General features: G+C 34.0%; 1 protein-coding gene and 1 long non-coding RNA gene across 2 annotated transcripts; both read left to right on the plus strand.

The window, feature by feature from the left end:
* The first annotated feature begins 478 nt into the window (after positions 1 to 478).
* Positions 479 to 1,582, plus strand: LOC145631245 (uncharacterized). Its single transcript, XR_014112379.1, has 3 exons — positions 479 to 560; positions 1,265 to 1,295; positions 1,411 to 1,582. It is a non-coding gene; the product is annotated as an uncharacterized LOC145631245 (long non-coding RNA).
* An 11,601-nt stretch (positions 1,583 to 13,183) lies between these two features.
* On the plus strand, positions 13,184 to 14,741 carry LOC145631246 (ethylene-responsive transcription factor ERF062-like). The gene has a single exon (XM_081683336.1). It carries the CDS (start codon positions 13,363 to 13,365, stop codon positions 14,665 to 14,667), a length of 1,305 nt encoding a protein of 434 aa, XP_081539462.1. The 5' UTR covers positions 13,184 to 13,362; the 3' UTR covers positions 14,668 to 14,741.
* Positions 14,742 to 21,161: the final 6,420 nt, after the last annotated feature.

Consider the following 21,161-nt stretch of genomic DNA (forward strand, 5'->3'; position numbering starts at 1 on the left):
ATGGTTTTTTGTTTCACACTCCTAATTAAACTTACACTAAACTATAATATTCTTCTTTTTGTTAAAATATCTCGATGTTATAACCCCTCAATTAATATTTTGTAAATCTCTTCCTCTATCTTCTATGATACACATTAATATCTTAAATAGATTTGCTGGTTGGTCTATTTTTAATTTCTTACCATTTTTTTTTTGTAGGGAAATTTCTTACCATTTAAGGAATCATTTGCGTTGTAATTATATATGACAACGTGATGTTCATTATTTTATTTTCTGTTCTTATATTATAAAGATTACTCAAAATTTTCAATTGTATGAGACATAAGACGTGGCATGAGGAGTAAGATTTATGATTCAACACGCATAGACCAAGTAGACACTAGACAAGCATTAGTAATTATAATAAGTTACATTTGAGTATAAAGATGCTTATATCCTTTTGGCATCCAAATTTCTTAACTCTCAAGTAGACAAGGCTCAAGAGAGCAATTATGGGTAATTCTCCTATGGCTTACATCATTTTTCTCATCGTTGTCCTTCAACTTGTAATTAGTTCAAAGGTTAGTTGATTCCTCCTCCTTGAACTGGACTCATCTCATACAATTCTGGTGTTTGTGTTTGTCGATCTTGCCAACATGTTCATCGAACATAAATTGTTCATAATCATGGGTTTGCGTTTGTCTTGCCAACACGATTACCGAACATAAATTGTTCATAATCATATGTTTTTTTATTTTCAAAGAGAGGCTTTCAGTTGTTTATCTCCTATTGTTTAAAGTTAGTTCATACAAGTATTTTATACTTCAATTCGTATTTGACCTAAGAAACCACTTTTCTTAGAAGTTTGGTTCCTTTATTTGATCTAAGAAACAAGAAAAAAGTGTGGTTTCTAATCCTAAGAGACCATTGAGATATAAACCATATTTTATATGGTCTCTTAGGCATATTTGAAATGGTTTATGAATTATGAGGCTTGTAGTAGTGCCTTATGTTTGTTTCGTTGGGTGCCATTTATATCTGTAATGATTGTAGAAACTTGCGAATGTTGATAAGATACTCGTATTATATATGCAAGTAAATCTTATTAATATTTAGTAACAAATTAGCAATATATACAATTGACTATTAAATGTTAGTTTACGCTAGAAATGAAAGTTATTAGCTAAAAATACTTCATATATGTACTATTTCTATTCTTTTTACTACGTATCATTTTAAAAATCCACTGTGTAATTAATTGGGTACTCAAATTTTATATCCTCAGGCTGGTGAGGAAGGATCTTGCCCAATAGAAGGTATTATATATCTATATGATTAATTTTTATTTTATACAGTATGTAATTTAAAGGTTTTAAATTGTAAAATATCCAATATAACTATGTGGCTTTGACAGAGTTAAATATTATGCAGAATGTCCAAATGAGTGCGGAAGAAGGTGTGAACTAGCTTCAGCATACGATACATGCATCAAATATTGTTATATATGTTGTATTAAATGCTTATGTGTTCCATCTGGAACGTATGGCCATAAAGAAGAATGTCCATGCTACAACAATTGGAAAACACGCAAAGGCACCTCTAAATGTCCTTAATTTTGTAATTAGTGATATGTACTAATTATAATAAAAGTCATCCTTTTTTGTTCCTCTAATATTACAAAGGGTGCATAGTAAATTATATGTATACAAAAGTTCCCAGGTCTATAGTTGCTTTGGCTCATATGGTGATTTACTTTGTTTCCGTTTTTAGTTTGTTTGTTGCTTTGTTTGTTTGTAAGTTCTTTTGTATACATCGAATTCGAATGAGAAGTATATTACCACATTATGAGTTCATGACATACAAGTATACACATCAACAATTAACTACCCTGAAGAAGTTGAAACTCACTTTCACTAATATTGTTAAACAAGTAATGTGCTTAGAAATAATTATACATCAAATCTTTTCGAAGTGATCTATAAATTAAACTTTTTTTAATGACCTCGTAATAGATAGTCAAATGACAATAATAGGTCAACTTATCCAAATCTAAAGTCACAAGCGGTCCATTATATAATACGGAGTGTATCTTATAATTCAATAGAACCATGGGCGGATCTAGGTATAAGTTTTGATTTTTTTTTAAAAAAAAAGGAAAAAAAATAAGGTTAAAACAAATTTTTGTGAAGTAAATAAACAAATATGTAACTCTGGCACATTGGTAAGGGAGTGACTAATAGAGTAGCGAGGCTCCTCGTGATCATGGGTTCGAGACCAACCACCCTCATTTTTTTTTTCCCCCTTTCGATATCTTCCGTTGTTCTTCATGAGTTAGTCCATAGTTGGGTCAATAATTTTAGGAGTAGTATGTTGGTCATTTTGTTAAGTTAGAGAGTCAAATGAATTTAGAAGTTAATGAGTTTATTTAGTGGGTTAAACATGGCATTATACTTTCAGTTTTTTAGCTTATTATTTGTTGTTTGTTAGCCTACATAAATGGCTCTTGTATTTGGTGAATTAAGCATGAAGAAATATTATGAGTTCTTTATTTTATTTGCTTCATACTTATCTAATATTATTATTGTTTTTATCCTTTAGTACGTATTAGTTTCAACAGTCCTCTTATTCCTCTACTCCTCTTAATTCTTAAATCATTATTTGTTTGTAAATTAGTGATAATTAGATTAATTATTGATTTGTTTAATTAGTTTTGATATATTGTTGACGTACAAATTGAATTTAGAAACTTAGAATTTAAAATTTTTACTTGGTCTTTTAATTGATAATTAGAAAAAAATTTCATTATCAAATTTGTGTTTATTGGGGACTTGGGATTTTTGTTTTTCGTGTAATATTGATTTTTTGCAATATAATTATAGATATATCATTTATAGAAGTAGTAATGTTTTAGCACGCTTTAAAAGTATAAAACCCGAAGAATGCTTTTGTAGGTTTTTTTTTTCATTTATTATTTTATAACTGTTTAATCCATCTATTTGTAATATAAAATTTGAACTTATATATTGAATATTTAATTAATATATGAGCATCGTTTGTTTTTTAAGATTCCGAACCCACAGTTCGGAATTCCTGGATACGCCACTGAATAGAACCATAAACAATCCATAAATTATATTAGTAATTGTATCATATTTGTAGGACAATATGAGATTTGAATTAATTATTGTAGCAAAAATCTAGTGTTAAATCGATAATATTGTAGCAAATGTGAATTAATGCTTTATTGTTTATTGCAAATCTATTTGACTATATACGGATTTTTGTTTATTTTAAAACATTAATTGCTTTACTACTAATTACAATTCTACAATTGCTTTTAAAAAAAAAATTACAATTGAACAATATAATGCAAAACCCCTAAACTTTTAACCGATATATTTTTCTTGTCATATATATTTGTCCATGTTAGCAAGAAAGTCACTAAACTATAGCATAGTCAGCAATGGAAAAAGACACTAAACTTTGCCTGCTCAACAAAGAAGTCTATAAACTTTGTTGACTCAAGAAATTTCAAGTTTCTCAACTTGAGAAACAAAATCTGTTTCTCAAATGGGTACTTTATAGTTTAGTCTTTTCACGCAAACTACTAGGATTACAAACATATTTTACTTATATTTGGCTTGGAAGACGTTAAACGGGGGTTATCTATCTCCTCAACAATGGAGGTTGAAGAAATTAATGGAGAAAGACAAACACCCACCATTTAGGGTCAATCAAGCCCTTAATTAATACTCTTTCTGTCCCACAATATAGTTTATGTTTTCTTATTTTGAAATCCAAAATATTGTTCATGTTTCTATTTTTGGATAGTACGTAAATACCCCTCATTTTTTTACTATATACATCGTACTTCCTACATTACCCTTGAATTTTGCACATATCTTATATTTTTTTTCTACTTTTTCTCTTTAACTTTTGTTTATAATTGTACTTTTCACTTTTATTAATGTATTTAATCCAGTTTCTCCTCATATCTCTTAAATACCGTGAAAAAACACAGACAAGAACTATATATTGGGACGGAGGGAGTATATTTTTCTTAGGATTTTTCATTAAATCCAAAAATGGTAGTGTTGAGGTTTGTTGTGGTATTAGGCCTAGCGTTTGTTGTGGTTGTCTGCATTCGTCTGCTATCGATATTGAGAATGAAAAAAGGGAGGTCGAAGAAATGGTAGTTTGATGATTAGGGTCTGTTCACTTCAGCTTAATTTCAGTTCAGTTCAGTTTAGCTCCAATCAGTTAAGTTCAGTTCAACTCCTAATTTCCTTCTCTCATTAATATTCACTTCAGTTCCAATCAGCTCAGTTCAGTTCAGTTTAACTCCATTTAGTTTAGTTTTGTTCAATAAATGTGAACAAACCCTTAGTTTTTGTAAAAGCATTAAAACAATAAAAAAAAAAGTTGCTCAAAATTATAACATTGCCATTTGAGATACGAAATTTGTTACCGGGCGCCTTTATGACTCACTGTTGATAAAAAGTACTTGTAATTGCTACTTGAATCGTTTAGTCATTGAGTCATTAGTGGTAGAGGGACTAAAATGCAACACTTAAAAAAGTTGAGGGACTCAATGGAAACAACTCAAAAAAAAAAAAAAAAAAGAAGAAGAATAAAGGAGGACATGAAAAGCAAAGACGGCTGGGAATAAATCAGCAGCATCAAGTCTAAAAAGCAGAGGAGGAGGATTGGATTGGATCTCCTGAATTGTAAATTGTAAGGGGTAAAATTCCTGAATTTGTCTCTCCTTCCTTTGTTTTGTGGATTTGTAATTTGGTTAAATAGTTTGTTGCAGGTTCTCTCACTTTCCTCCTAATCGCCTTCTTTGCTGCTGATACAATGACTCATATCCTTGATTTTATTCTGTTTTACTATTAAATTAATGATTGTATGAAGGAATGGGATTTGTATTTCTGTGTTTCCTTAAGAAAATAGTTTGAACGTGGTAACCAGAGAGAAAAAGATCGTGAAAGAGCTCAGTCACGCGGCGGCGCCGGTAAGAAGGGTGGCAAGAATGATGGCCTCACTCCCGAGCAACGCCGCGAAAGGTTTCTTCTTTTTTTTTTTTTTTATAATTATTTTCAAATTCCAGTTTGTGATTTGATTATTGATTTGGGTTGGTGATGTCTGATGTAGGGATGCAAAGGCACTTCAAGAGAAGACGGCCAAGAAGGCCTCCGGTGGCGGCCAAACTAGTGGTGGAGGTACCACCACCAACAAATAACACCCTATTATAATAATCCCTTATTACTACTCTTTATTATAACTATAATAATAAATTCATACTCTCTATGTCATGTCCTGTTTTTTCAATCAATCAAGGATTCTCAGTTAAGTATGTTCTCTTGTGTTCGTGGTTTTCTAATAACGATTCCTCGTGTGTACTCTTATCTTTTTTAATTGCTACTTCTACTATATTCACACTCTATTGTGCCATTATAGAGTGGTAGTTCGAACAATGCTTTAATTGCTATTTCCATTACAATTCAAAAGTAAACCTCTCATCAACTTCCTTTTTGTAGTCTTTATTAGCTTCTCCAATGATTTTTTAGTTTAGAAATATTCCATTATTTTTTTTTTATACAATAATTCTTAACTGAAGCAGATGAATTATATTTATGGCAACTATAAATCATATTACAGATAAGTTTTGGGCTCTTTTAGAATTTTAAAGTAAAGGGAATAGCTTTTATGTCTGAGGCTCTGAACAATTCTATGTCTGCCAATCTGTTTCTTTGTGACAATTGAACGTTTCACCTCCAATTTGTTATGTTCATGATAGATTTCTTGGTGCATTCCAAATTTTAAGGCCATGCTTATTCAAGTAGATAGGTACATCAGTGGTGCTGATATAAAAGAGATTATCTTGTGTATTTGTTTTATAGGAAAGCTGGAGGTGAAATTTATATGTATGAGCTTGGCTTTATAATTCCTCTTGGTCCTTATAGAGGTGATGTTTGTCCATAAAGACGCCGACTTTCTAGCTTGTCTAATCTGATGTAGTAGACTAGGATGAGGGCTCATAGTCATCTCATGATAAGAAATTGGTGGCGTGGTATACACTTCACACCAAGCTATACCCTTGGGATTTTCATTTTTATACCATTCCACTCTAGCTATTTGAACCAAACACCCCCTAATTGAATTATCTAAGGTATTGAGGTGAGGAGTCTTTACCTGAAATTCTGAAAAACACCTGTTTGGTTATGTGAGTTTAAGTATTCCGTGCTTCTCTTTAGCGTGCAGCCTTTATTGTGGCTAACTACTGATGAGTTTAAGAGTGCTTTCAATGTACAGTGGGGCATTTGGCTGCTGATTTGTGTGATAGTGCTGTTGCATGAAGTTGTTAGGTATTCTCTTTTTTGTTGATTACTACTTCCTCCGTTCTATTAATATTGCAACAAGGAGAAAATTACGCATCCCAACTCACATTTTATATGCTAAATATCTATAATTGTGTAAGAGTAAAAATTATAAAAAGTTGATATTGTAAAAGTATTTTATGAGACGAATCCAACAAGATCCCAGATGATTATATTTTGCTTAACGTATAAATCATATTATATGGTCAAACAAGAGTGATGAATAGTGCAAAAAGTCCATTGTTGCAATATTAACAGAACGGAGGAAGTATTATTTTAGGTGGAGGCCATAGAAACTATGGGACTTGGTTGTAAGGTTTGGAGGAATGGTGCAAAATTGTTTTCTTTGCTTTGATTTATTCTCACAAAGTTCCAATTCTGTAGTAGAAAAGGGGAATGTATGTATACCTTTTCTTTTCCTTTTCTTTGAATTTGATATTTCAATTTCAAACCGTTTGAGAAACTGAGAGGTACTATTGCATGGGAAGATGAGTAGTGGTTTGTTGGGATAGGTTTGGCTCCATTTCTTCCACATCAATCTAGTTTTTATTATTCCAAACCCAATCTCAGATTCCGGACATAGTAAACCAAACACTCAAACAGCCCTTGGAATTATTCTGTATGTTTTTATTTTGGGTAGCATTTAGTGAATTTGGAGGTCTAGCTTTTTGCCAAGTTTGACTATTGGTCAGTATCACTTAGTAATATCCAACTTTTAAAAATATGTTTCATTAGCATTATTAGTTAGCATATAGTTTCTCTTGTAAAAATCCCTATTGATGAACCAAATAGTTGCATTTTGCTAATTAACTTTGCTAGGGAATTGCAAAACTAGGTTGTAATGCAGAGCCATATAGTCTTAGCTCCTTGCACTTACTCTTGCTGCCTTTCCTTGGCGGAGAACGGGGAGTCAAGTGTTTTTAAATATTTTACCACTTGTGATGGAGCTATTGGATTGCTTGCTTACTAATAGTAGAATTGTGGTACAGAAGGATTGGGGGACCCACATAAGCAGACTCAATTTAGCTATCAACTGATGCATACCCAAGAGAAGGAGCAAAGGGCCATGATCACTTAATATCGTGCTCTGCAAAAGCTGAGCAACTGTAGCCAAGCAACCAGGTTATACTGCTGGGTATGTAAATGGGGTGTAAACCTTTATATGGACAAAAAAAGCTGCTGGCTCTTGTGATTCTGAAAGTTGGACCTAAGTCTGATGGCGTGTTGCCTTGCAGTTCCAATGGATGAGATTTTAGGTTGAGTGAAATTTTATGCCCTAAAATTCAGTGAGTCCTTAATTCTGGGTCATCAGTATCAGTTGAAGCCTTTGAAGGGGTCAGTGATAGAATCTGGATTTGCGGAAGTAACAAAAATGAAGTAAGGAGTAGGTGACACAGGTCAGTGGGATGTCATGAGTCCTGTGGAGTTGGTCATATATTTCTTCAAGTACAAAGGAGTGCTGATAGGGTGTAAATCAATAGAAAAATTGAAACTTTATTTCATACCCTTGTCCCTTGCCCTTACAATATGTATAGTAGTGCACAAGTTGTTTTTTTTTTTTTTTGGGTGTGATCGTGTGGTTAGTGAAGGTGGATGGTTAGAGATTGTCAGATTTGGTGTTGTATTGAAGATGTTGATCATGAGAAATCCTAGGCATGTAATGATGTGAAACTCTAGGGAAGAATGTTTCTCTCACTCAGTCACTCTGCCTGAAAAGTCTAGGTATGCTTATTTTGCAAGGAATTATAGCATCAAGGAGCAGAAGCTTGAGATAAGATAGAAAATTCTGTAGAGATTTTCTTTTGAAATTTTTAATGCCTTAGCCCGGTGCTTTATCTAAGAGGTAGCAAAGTTCAAGGATAAACCACTTACTATTCTGAGCTTTGAGAAGAATTTAGAGAATTGTGAAGAATTCTTGCCAAAGTTGCTTATTTTCATTTGGTACCAATACTAGTTATTCTATAATAAAAACCTTTTTGGATACTTGTCCCCCTCTTCTTCACCTCACACTCTGTTTGTATTTAGCAATCATGGCACTATTTTGTTTGTGTCTAATGTTATGATTGAAGTCAACTGAGGATCCAAAGGGAGAAATGTAATCTACTAAATAATTAATTGGTTTGCATAATGACATTATATATAAAGAAAAATAACTTGAAACATCATATAACGTGTGGAATGCATATAACTAATTACTACTTCAATATTTTAGTTCTATCTACGCACTTAATTTAGAAAACAGAATGGATAGTGGAAATATGATGCAGTGACTTGATTGTAACGGTTTTCCTAATTATGAATAACTGAATGCTCTGTTGTGTTTTGTTGTGGAGTTTAGTGTGAGGTGAGGAGATGAAATATTTAAGAATTAGGTCATTCTTTTTTATGGGGAGGCAAGTATCTATCAGTTTTCCTCAATTTTAAGTTCATATGTATTATCTATCATTTATCCCTGACTTTAGCTTATATTCATCACCTCTGCAAGTAGTTTTGAAAGAAGCACCTCTTTGGATCTCATATTTCTCAGCAAACTGTAGCCTTGAAAACTTCATAGGCGAATGGATTTAGCTTATACTGTTAGTTCCACTCGACTTTATTGGTTGTTAATTCAGTTTATCTGCAATAAGTCAATGAAATTAATTAAGCAACTGTCTAATAAGTGGTCACGAGTCACGACTAGTGGAGTTTGGTGTTTTTGCTGCTTAATATATTGTTGGTAGGAAGAACTTGTTTGTCACTTTGGAGGCGTGATGTATGTAAACAATGTTATCCTGTTAAAGCACATGGGTTGGGAAAATAAATATGGCCACTAAACATATACTACTTAGTTAGCTGTTGTTATAAAGTTCAGGAGCAGCTAGATGAAAGGGAAAGGATTTTATATTTTGTACCAATACTTGTGCCTATGTTTTAAGGTTGCTGCATATATTTGTCCTTGTTCATGTCCACTTTACATGTCATTAAGTGCTAGTTATGATCTGTTTGACATAAGGAACTTTGCTATGTCTGGAGCTGCTTGGACTGTTCTTTTCCATGACATCTAATTTTGAGTTTCAAGTTCCTGAATTATCTCTGCTAATCTTTTTCTGTGAATTTCAGGAGAGTTATCTGTAAGGAATATTGTGGCCTTTTTGGCAAGTTGAAGTCAAACATATACAAGTATACAAGTAGTAGGTGTGTGTGTGTTTTTACCTTGGGTGCAGAATTGTTATTAAATCTTAGTTATTAGCATGATATAGTCAGATTGGTAAGGCATATAAATACATTAATGTGAGGGTAAGATTTGTGAGGATGGTCAGTATCTTGTAATTCTTGTCTTTTGGAGTTCGGAGAGAACAAAATTGGATTGATAATTGCAGTAAATACTAGGTCATAGTAACTGCAAGTTGCTTAGATTTGGTGGACATTATGCAGTATTTACCGATATATGGTGATGTCAGTTAAAACTGAGTTTCATAGTAGAGGACTAGAGGATATAGGTAATACAAAATTGGTATGGCATGATGAAGTGTGATGAATTGTTCAAATCTGGGGTTTTTAATGTGCCTACACTCCGTAGAAATTTGGAAAATTTTGGAGAGGAATAAAGAATGTCTTAAGATCAAGTTAGTGATCAATGGGTAGTGTGGAGACATTGTATTATAAAAGTGGAATAAAGCTGTAAGTGGTGTGCGTTTATTAGTTTGATGCCACAATAATTTGCTGCCTTTTTTCTGTTTTTGTAATCTTGTAGCTCATTCTGTTATGTTTTCATTAGTTTATATATCTTGCCTGCGCAGAGGTTAATAAAAGGCCAACGGGATATATTCCTGTTCAGTGTATTTGGCAAGTTCAGAGCTGCTATTTGTTCTGATTATGGCCGTATTTTGGCCAAACTGTTGGAGATGTTTCGAAATTACTTAAAAAGTTCCCGCATTATAACCTCTCAGAATACACTCTGATCCATAGTTTTTAAGCTCATGCCTATAGGATACTTTTTTACAAGAAAATATCTGAGTGTTAGTTTTTCTTCCTTGTGTATTATCCCCCTTCCTACTCGAGGGAATGCACTTGAGCGTTATAGACAAGAGTGGATGCGATAAATTTGTGTGGCTGTTATTCTGTTATGGTGCTGGAGCAATATAATGTCATGCCATTCCTTATTTATATGAGCACATGTTAGTTGCTGGCGGCGTGTGTTGGAAATAATCTCTAACTTGCAACTCTATACTTTGCTTTTATGAGTGTACTGTAGCTAGCATTGTTCTTTGAGGTTTAACAGTTGATACTGAATAAACACTTGATAGATGGGAAAATTTGAATTGAAAATAACAGTTACGCTTAAAGTGTGGTAATTTGGCATAATGTTTAACAATTACTCCGTAGAGGATTACTGCTCCAAGATGGCCATTATAATAAGCCAGCTTTTCCAGCAAACTCCTACACAACTTAAAATACGACTTGACGCGTGTGGTAGCCAACCTAGCACCCCCCACAAAAGCCTTCATCTCCACTAAATAACACGATCAAACATTATATTAATGCTCCTTTATCTGCTAATTACTATTGTTTACATGTAGAAATGTCATCCTTATTAAAGAAGTTTATCCAATGGAGGGAGCAATAAATTACTTACCTGTAAAAAGCGTAATGTTAGTATTATACTTGTATTAATTAAAATTAGGAGGAAAGTATAATATTCAAAACATACTTATTAACATAACCTTAACAAAGCTACACACAAGTATAAAATTATTGTCCACAAGTAATATAGCATCACACAAACGGGCTATAAAGATGTGGGAAAACAGAGGGAGTATGCATATATGATCAAACACAATAACATTGATTAGTGAAGAACCATGCATTTTAATGTTAGCAGTTAAGTCATCGCCCCAAAAATAAAAAGGAAAAATTTAGCAGTTTAGTTATATATTTAAGGAAAGGAGATACGAAGCCAATTCAAAGCAATACAGAGGAATAATTAATTTGTCCATACTTTTCTGAAGTCTTAATCAAGATTCAAGAAAAATGCAAAATAAAGTAATTAAGGGGAAATTTAAATAATACAAATTAAATCCCCGGCTTATTATTTAATCATGTCCATGTGCAGCGTAATATAATAATAACACGGCAAGTCAGCAACCAACTACAGTATTGAAAAAAAAAAATGGTTAAATTTGTCACCTCAAAACATAGTATTTCTTCCTAAACCAAACTCTGATCTTAAGCATCAGCTTGTACTGTCCTCATTTACAAGACTGTTATATAATGCATGCATTGCATATTCACGCATGTAACCAATATCAGACTTGAACTTTCTTGTTTTAACCAGTTTCTCTTGACCACTATATGCTTCACTCTTCTAGATGTGTGGAGGTTAGAGTTGGAGTTATGTCATCTAGTTCATTTGATGCCAATTTAGACAGAAATGAGCATTATAGCTTGCTTTGATGCAAGTGAAATAGAGCAGATTAATAAAATCATACATTCATACGTACTGTTGTTGGTTGATGAATCACTTATCTGTCAAATGTACTATTATATCAACCAGTATAAGCACCAAGGCAGATCAGGGAATTAGACTTGAGAAATAAGTTTGTGGCGGAAGGAAAGAGGTGGCTTACTATTTACTGCAAACTCGAGATGGAAGTGTCCTCGTGTATGCAAATTCCAATGATTATTAGGATGATTATGGGATTGGGACCAAATTAGGAAACGTCGTGCTGTGGGTTTTTAACCTAACTTTCCACCTTTGTTATTCTAAATTATCTTACTTAGAGAGGTCCAGATTGTCTCACCACCCATCTCAAGAGGCAGAGTGCCAGAAGGACAGGCTAATTAAGGAATAACATAATGTCTTAATTGAGGCTATTAAGGGTAACCAAATAATTAAGTATTGACATCTGCAATGATTTGGTCATGCTTGTAGAGCAAAATTCCTTAGTTTCCTATATATTATATAATGAGTCCAAAGCTAATGATGGTTTTGAGTGATAATATTAACAAATCCTCTTTGTTTTGCATCCTCATAAGGTCTAATTCTTTTTTTTTTTTTTTTTTTTGATAACTGATTACTTAAAATATTATGTCTCCTCTTTACAATTGTATGACTTGCTATATTTATATGATACTTTTAGCTGTTCTGCAGGAGCGAGCTATTATTGGCAGGGTGTCATTTTTTAGGACCCGCGAATTTGGTGGGGGAAGAAATTAAAAAACTAATCAGCTAACTAAAAAGTGCCCTTGAAACTTTGGACAAGTAAATTAATGAGCTTTTTGGATGCTTAATGTTGTACTATAATTATTATTGATTAAGATGTAAAAAAAGCTCTTCCGCTTATTGATAATAAAAGAGCAAAACAGCAACATAATTGATGAAAGCAAAAATTTAAAAAGTGTATGTAGTGAGATCACATGTGGATGTTTGGAATAACCCACATGGTAGCTAATGCTTGATAAATGGAGTATAAACTTTGGAGCAAAAAGGGAAATTAATATACTTGTATATTTAGCCATGGAATTGATATTGTAAATTTATAAAAATATAATGGGTTTGAGGTTGTTTTAGTCGCTTTCAAGAAAGAATATGCAGCCATCAGCTTAACATGCTAGGACAAGTAAGCTATAAAGAAATGAGTTGTCACCTCCCTATTGGTTGTAGATAGGGACATCGAATATGGCTGGCACGTACGACTTCGTCCAACACTACATTTGCAAGGTTGATGATGATGATGATGGAGCCTTTTCAATTCATAGATCTGGCTCATATATAAACCCGCCTCTTTTCTATGTGTATACAAAAAAGTAGGTTCTCTGAATTTTTATAATTATTCTCAACTGATTCTTGTCTTATGAGAAGTGCTTTTTAGGCTGACTGCATTTCTTTTTTAGTAATATATAGCATACTTGCCTCCCTTCCCTTTATTCTCTCTTTATTCTTTGTCTGTCTTTCAATTTTTTTCTTAGAGAACAATCCCACTCCTCCTCTTCTCCTCCTTCAACAACAAATATTTCTTGCTGTATGGAGGATCATTGTTCCGAGTTGGAAACCTTCATGCAGCAGCGAAAGATGCCATCTCACTTTCCTGTTGAAGATGTATCAAAGTCTTTTAATAATACTCATCTGTGGGGTGCTAGTTTTCATGATCATAATAATGGATCCGATGATGGTAGAATAGAATTCAGATCATTACCCTTTTTCGATAGACTAACTTCTACCCGCCTTTCTGAGCCTTCTTCTTCAACTTCTGGTTATATGATCCCTGAACATAACAATAAAACTACTACTACTGTCACCCAACAAGGTTCTGCCCTTGATTTTACATTTCCGAGAGCCTCTACTTTTGTCAATTTCTTCAAGTCTTCTGCACCTGCAGATAAGCTGACTCAGTCCAGACTTCCTCAAACATCATCTGAACCATCTCATTCTGTTTCTGCAGCCCATATTAACCTCTCTGATTTAACCTTGTTTTCAAAGGAAGCGAAGATTATGGAACCCTACCTCAGCAGGGTGGAAACAGTTGGAAGTAGCTCCCAAGATGCTGTATTGTCTGATCCATTGCTACAGTGTGGCCAAAGTCAATACCTACCTGCTGGACATAATCGATGGCTGAGAATGAGTGAGGATTTGTCATCAAAAGTAGTCAGTACTGAGTTTAGGCTCAGTCCTACCAAGACACAGGCAATGAAGAAGTCCAGCGGGAGAAGGCTACAGGCCTTGCTCCACCCTCACAAGAGCTCATCATCATCAACAACAACATCGGGGAAGTTGTATAGGGGAGTAAGGCAAAGGCACTGGGGAAAGTGGGTGGCAGAGATCAGATTACCTAGAAACAGGACAAGGGTGTGGCTGGGGACTTTTGACACAGCCGAGGAGGCTGCTTTTGCTTATGATACTGCAGCTTATATGCTGAGGGGAGAATATGCGCATCTGAATTTTCCGGATCAGAAGCATCTACTTAAGGTGAACTCCTTAAATGGAGCAACAGCTGCACTTCTTGAAGCAAAGATACAAGCAATATCCCAGCAAGGTGGACTAAAGAAATCTGTTGATCTTCTTCCAGCGTCATCCTTGCTAATGAATAACTTGGCTGATCCAGATTCAATAAGTAGCAGCAGACAACTTTCAGTGAGGAAAGAGTGGCAATTTGAGTTGGATGGCAGAGTAGTAGGAACATCTGAGATGATTGATGGTAACAAATTGATGAGAAGCAGTGAAGCTTCATGTGACCATAGTGTTGATGCACACGGTGTCCAGTTAAGTAAAATGCCGTCCTTGGATATGGATTCCATCTGGGATGCTCTTTTGATTTCTGATACTACATAAACTCTTAATTTTTAGTCCTTTTTTGTTACAGAATTTTCTTTTTTCAGCTCATCTTTGATAGTCAGGCAGGTGGTTTCCACATATGACATACGATTTGTAGCATAATACGATTAATATTCTAAAACTCAATCATATCGGTCAGTTCCTTTTATAATATGTTTAATGATACAATGTATTTATATATATAATTGTATGTAACTGACAATTAGCTGGATGGGTTGCGCTGTTTTGTAAAAATCGAGTTGCATGCGGTTGTTGTGAGATAAATGTAGGAGGAGGAAGGTAGAACTGAGGTGAGATATAGGAAAGAGTAGTTTGTGAGGAGATTGGAAGGTATGGAGTTAATGAGGGGGCATTCTGTTAATACAGTTTGTTTGTTACTAGAGTTAAAAGATGGAGGGGAATGTTAGAGACATATGATATGATAAAGCTTATTTCAAGTGTTGGTGAGGTGTGGGGACTTTCAATAGCATGGCCCATGCCCTGATCAAGTCAAATTTTTAACACATTGTGGAAATTGAAACATGCTTGCGCTGCTACTCTCCCTTCTTTGATCAAATCTTCCATAAAAATATTAAATGAAGATTCAAGAATAACTCTGATCAAGGATTATATATACGTATCTCAGCTCCTCTTGATTAATAACTTATCAGATTATACTGACTCTGAGATCAATCAAGCAGTAATATATGAAGGCTTTATACGATATACAATATACAATACATTACCTACTTAGCATATAATGCTACACAATTGTACAGATACATTCAGTTGGAAAACCAATTCCAAGCATTGAAACCATCTGATCTAATCTGTTGCATTTATAAGGTGCCTGTTTACTACAGAATATATACGTAGTACTTAAATCAAGATGAAGACGTGAGAAAGACAGCATATATAATACCGTGCGTGATTAACTTATTTAGCATGAAGCATATTCGGCCTGTAGCTACTATTATAAGGATATTAGTAAACGTTGTAGCCTAAGCAAACCTAAGCAAAAGCAATCTAGTGTCATAAAATTAAAACTATGATGTTGACTCTCCACCTTTTCCTGATGCTATATGAATTAATTGTTAATATGACTTGATACTGTGATAACTACTCTATGTTGATATGGAGTATTTACCAAGTCCTATTCCAGAACTTTGTTCACATATCTCATCGTTGACTAACATCAATAGTCCATTATATTATACAAGCTACTTTGATAACAATCTAAGAGACAATTATTTGAATATAGATCTTAACTCTTAAGCAAGGGAGTATGTAGTATGTCTTTCTACTTATTCTGAAATTTTCAACAATCCCTATCTATCTGATAATGTATAGTTTGAAGTCGCATTCGCTTTAGATTCGGACCTATCACTTAGCAAATATGACTCACCCTCTTATAAATGTCAATGGAGTGAATGAGATTAGAATATAGTAAAAACTTTATTTACCATCAAACATACTGTACGCAAGAAATTCAATATTTATTCCCTTCGTTCTCTAATATGTAATTCAAGTTCAGATTGTAACTAGGATGTGGTTTGAATACACTGACATATGTTTCTTTCCAAGATATCCCATCCTTTATGCATATTAAGTCATCACCTACTAACAGAGGCTACGAACTAGTCATTTCTTCCACAAGATGTCATCATCCATCACAACATTCGCAAACCATTTAATTTGTGTCCAAACGCAAATCGTTTCTTATGAATAATTATAATATCTAATCCATATAATTTAATATCTAATCCATATCAATACACATATAGGTAGTTTTACGTAATTTGTTAATTTATGAATAATTTTTATATGATTCGTTTATGGTATTTGAACTCACTTACAATACTCACTCGATTATTAAGACATATTCTTTTAGTGGCGGTCAAAGGTTAAAGTTATGAGATCAATTTGACCTAACAATTTTTTTTAACAATTTTTTTTTTTTTTTTTTTTATAAATATATAACAGATAATTGATTTAATATAAGAAATAAAATATAAAAATTATGAAAAATTTAATATCTAATCCATACCAATAAACATATTGTTGGGGATTTTGTGTTTAACAAGGGTCACAAAGAAAGCAAGCAAAATAAACCGGTAAAATCTTCGAGGCGTGAACGGAATCACTTTCCCAAAAGTATAATTCCGACCCTATATTACAACCGGGTTTCACGGAAATTTACTTAGGAGATACAACGAAGAACAATTGCAATCACAAGTAGGATGATTACAATACAATGTAGATAAGTGTATGTGATGACGATAATTAAAAACCTTTGCAAAACAAGAAAAATGAAAATGGAAGTTACTGTTCTTCTTTTTCCATTTTCTCAAACTTCCATCATATATATCAGAGTATATACGGAAATTTCATCAAATGCCCCTGAGTTATTTTTTTATTCACCAAATACCCATCAAAACTTTCAAATTCACCAAATACTCCTGAGTTTAAGAAAAATGTCATCAAATGCCCTTAATGCCTAATGACTAACGGCGGTTAACACTGTTAGTCATTAATGACTAATATGCCACGTGGCAGCCTCTAAGTGGTTGTTGTAATATTAATTAATTAATTATTAAAAAAACTTTAAAAATAAATAAAAAAACTTTAAAAATAGAAAAAAAAAATTATATAAAAAAAAAAATTACCCCAACCACCCAAGACCCACCCTACCCCCAACGGCTGACCACCGGCCACCACCCCCAGACCCTGCGCCGGTGGTCCATTTTCGCCGGCGAGGGCAGCCCCCACCCTCCGACACCCCCCTCCCCTACCCCCAGCCCATTCTCCCTCCGTTTCCCCTCCCCTTAAACCCCTCCCCCACCTCGAAAAATCCCCCTCCCTTCACGGCCGGCGCCCAAACCCCCACCCCGGCGAACCAATTTCGCCCCACCCCCTGCCATCCTCACCCCCTTTCCCCCCTAAACCACCACCCAAAAAACCAAAAAACCCTTTAATCGAAAAAACCCCAAATCGAAATCTAGGGTTTCGATTTGGGGGTTTTTCGGTTTTTAAGGTGGTGGTTTAGGGGGGAAAGGGGGTAGGGATGGCGGGGGGTAGGGCGAAAAAGGTTCGCCGGCGCCGGGGAGGGGGTTTGGACGCCGACCGCGAAGGGGGGGTTTCGAGGGATGGGGAGGGGTTTAAGGGGAGGGGAAACGGAGGGAGAGGGGGCTAGGGGTAGGGGAGGGGGTGTCGAGGGTGGGGGGGGGGGGCTGGCCTCGCCGGCGGCCGGTTCCGGCTTGGAGATGGCGGCCGGCGCCGGCGCCGTCTGCAGGGGTGGTGGGGTGGGGTGGGTCTAGGGGGTGGTGGGGGTATTTTTTTTAAAAAAAAATTTAAAGTTTTTTTATTTTTTATTATTTTTAAAGTTTTTTTAATAATTAATTTATTTATATTACAACAACCAATTGGATGTTGCCACGTGGCGTATTAGTCATTAATGACTAACGGTGTTAACCGCCGTTAGTCATTAAGGGCATTTGGTGAAATTTTTTTAAACTCAGGAGTATTTGGTGAATTTGAAAGTTTTGATGGGTATTTGGTGAATAAAAAAATTACTCAGGGGCATTTCATGAAATTTCCGGAGTATATATATCAGTAGAACAAAGTCACGAGAATAATCGTCAATATCAATTGACGTTAATTCCATAAATATGACGGGCCCGATCGGGCGACTACCTTTCGATCGGGGGAGCATAATTCAATATGATTTCATGTGTGCGGGCCCGATCGAGAGGCTGCTGCCCGATCGGGCGGCTGGGTGGGAATAAAACGCCACACACACAGGCCCGATCGAACTTCACAACAACGTCTTACTTGTTTGTCCTCACGTATGATCGGTCTTCTAAGGCTCGATCGATTGACATTTGTTGCTGCAAATTTGGGTTTATCTTTGCTCTATCTTTTGCTAATTAATTTGCTACACCTTATCCTAAGCAAATTAATATAACAATCATGGAAATAATCTCAATACTCTAAATTACTCAACACATATATGTGTCACCGATGTGAAATATAATATACATGTAGTTTTACGTAATTTGTTAATTTATGAATAATTTTTATATGATTCGTTTATGTTGAACTCACTTACAAAAAATGCTAGATTTGTCATTGTACTATTTGGCTACAGTCCTCACATCGCATTGTTTCTCATCCTCAACCATCAATTCGCTTGAAAAAATCAGAATCATCATATATACATAAATCTCTATAAAAACCCTTCTTTCTCTTCATTTCCTTTTCTTTCACAAATTTCTATTATAACACTGCTCTCCCTTTTATTTCCTTATACAATTTTTTCTTCTCAAAAACTAGGATTTGTTATTCTTTCATTTCTCTAATTTTGACAACAAAATCTTCCCTAATTTTTCGATTTACGTAATTATTTTTTGTAATCCCCGTATTTTTAAATATTTTATAAATTTTATTTTATTTTATTTATAATATTTATTTGTATTTTTCCGAGATTAATTTTTTTAAAATTCAAATTATTTTCAAGTTGATAAACGATATTATTACAAAAAACTTTTTATAAATCTTCCTTCTATAATTTATGTCCAACAAATAAAGCATGGTCCATTTCATTTATTTAATCGGCCCATAATTTATGAAACACATTACTCTTACTTACCCTACAACTCTCTCCCTTATAAATACCTCATAGATCGCCAAAATTTTCCCCACTTAAAAGGTTAGTCATACTTTCTCTTCTCTTTGTTTTATTTCTTTATTTTTTTTCCTTTATTTTTCTTTTTTCTTTTATTTTCCCTTTTTTTTTCTTTCTTCTCCTTTCACGTGAGAATTTTCTCACTTCCACCGCTGCCTTCCTTATGCCGCCAGCCACCACCGACTCCGACGTCGCCCCCTAGTCGACGGCGAACCACCAGCAGCTTGGTTGGCCACCATGGCCGCCTCCCTCACCTCCTTTCTCCATTTATTTTGTTTTATTCTCTTGTTTTTATTAAATTGTTTTGGGTTTTGATTTTAGTATAAAGATTATATTTTTAGTATCAAATTATATTTTTATGGTATAAAGATTATAAATTTCAGATTATATTTATGTTATAAATTTTCAGATTTTATGAATTATAAACCTAGTGTTTCAATTTATTGAAATTGGGATTTTAAGGTTTTTATGATCAATTAATTTGGGGCTTTTGTTCCTATTGCATTTCTAATGATTAATTAAGTATAAAAACATATTTTTAATGAAATTTTAAGGACTTTTAATCAAATTTATATTGCTGAAAATTTGTTTAAGTGTTAATTTGTGATTATTGGTTGTTTTTTAGGAGGTGATTATTCTCTAGGAGACTTTTAAGTGATTAAAAGTGGCAAAAAGGATAGTTTATACGAGTTACGTACATGTCTACTTCGTTGTAAGTAGTATCATGTTTAGGTACCAAAAGGAATGAACTTAGTTTCATGTTTAGGGAACTCTTGTATGGAAATTGTTTGGCTATACATTGAATTAATTCATGTGTTTTTGTTTATGCGACATGTTTTGGTGAATTGATTATGTTTGTATGGAATTATGGATGCAAACATGTTAAATTATATTGGATTAATTGTTTGTATGGAATGTTGATACAAGCATAATTTTATTGGATTGGGTTGTTAACCAAATTTGGATTATTAAAGGATTGGAATTGAATGATTTAAGTGGAATGAATTTATTAATTATTCCACAAGGTTGTTATTTATTTTAGGAAAATTTGTTAGGAACTGCACGCTTAATAGGGGTATTTGGAAACAACTAACCACTAAAAAATTTTATCAAAAAAACTATCCCCTAAATTTATAAAGTTAGAGTAGCACTACCCATTTGCATTTTCCGGCAAGAATGTCCACCCCATAGGCCCACTTTTTCAAATTTTTTTGAAAAAACACGATGCAATGACAATTTAGACCCTAATTCGTAACCCTAAGATAACCAATTTGAATTAAAAGCAACAAAATCAACCAATTTCAAATTATCCCCAATTTCTAAGAACCCTAATTTTTCTAATCGTTACACCCTAACATCAAAATTTATAATTAATGGATTAAAAGAGAAGAATTATCTATGAATTGCATACCCTACTTGTTTTCACTTCTTTAATTAGGAATTTTCTGAAGAAAAATTGAAAAAGTGGGCCCCACACGCCGAACTTTCTCGCCGGAAAATGCAAATGGGTAGTGCTACTCTAACTTTTTAAATTTAGGGGGTAGTTTTTTTGATAAATTTTTTTAGTGGGTAGTTGTTTCCAAATACCCCTATTTAGCATGTAGTTACAGACAATTTTTCCTTTATTTTATTTATTACTCAATCATGACTTGTTAGTATGTTGAGTAAAGGTGGATTAAGCCGAATGGCTAGATGAGTTGACTATGTTCAACAATTTTGGATAATTTGGAAGTTTAATGGAATTAAAGGTCAACTTGTGATGTGATCACCATTGTCCTAAATAAGATTAAAAGTGGATTGATGTATGATTTTTATGTATGGTCTTCTT

Source organism: Chenopodium album, chromosome 5, assembly GCF_948465745.1.
Source record: "Chenopodium album chromosome 5, dcCheAlbu1.1, whole genome shotgun sequence".
Classification (NCBI taxonomy): Eukaryota; Viridiplantae; Streptophyta; class Magnoliopsida; order Caryophyllales; family Amaranthaceae; genus Chenopodium; species Chenopodium album.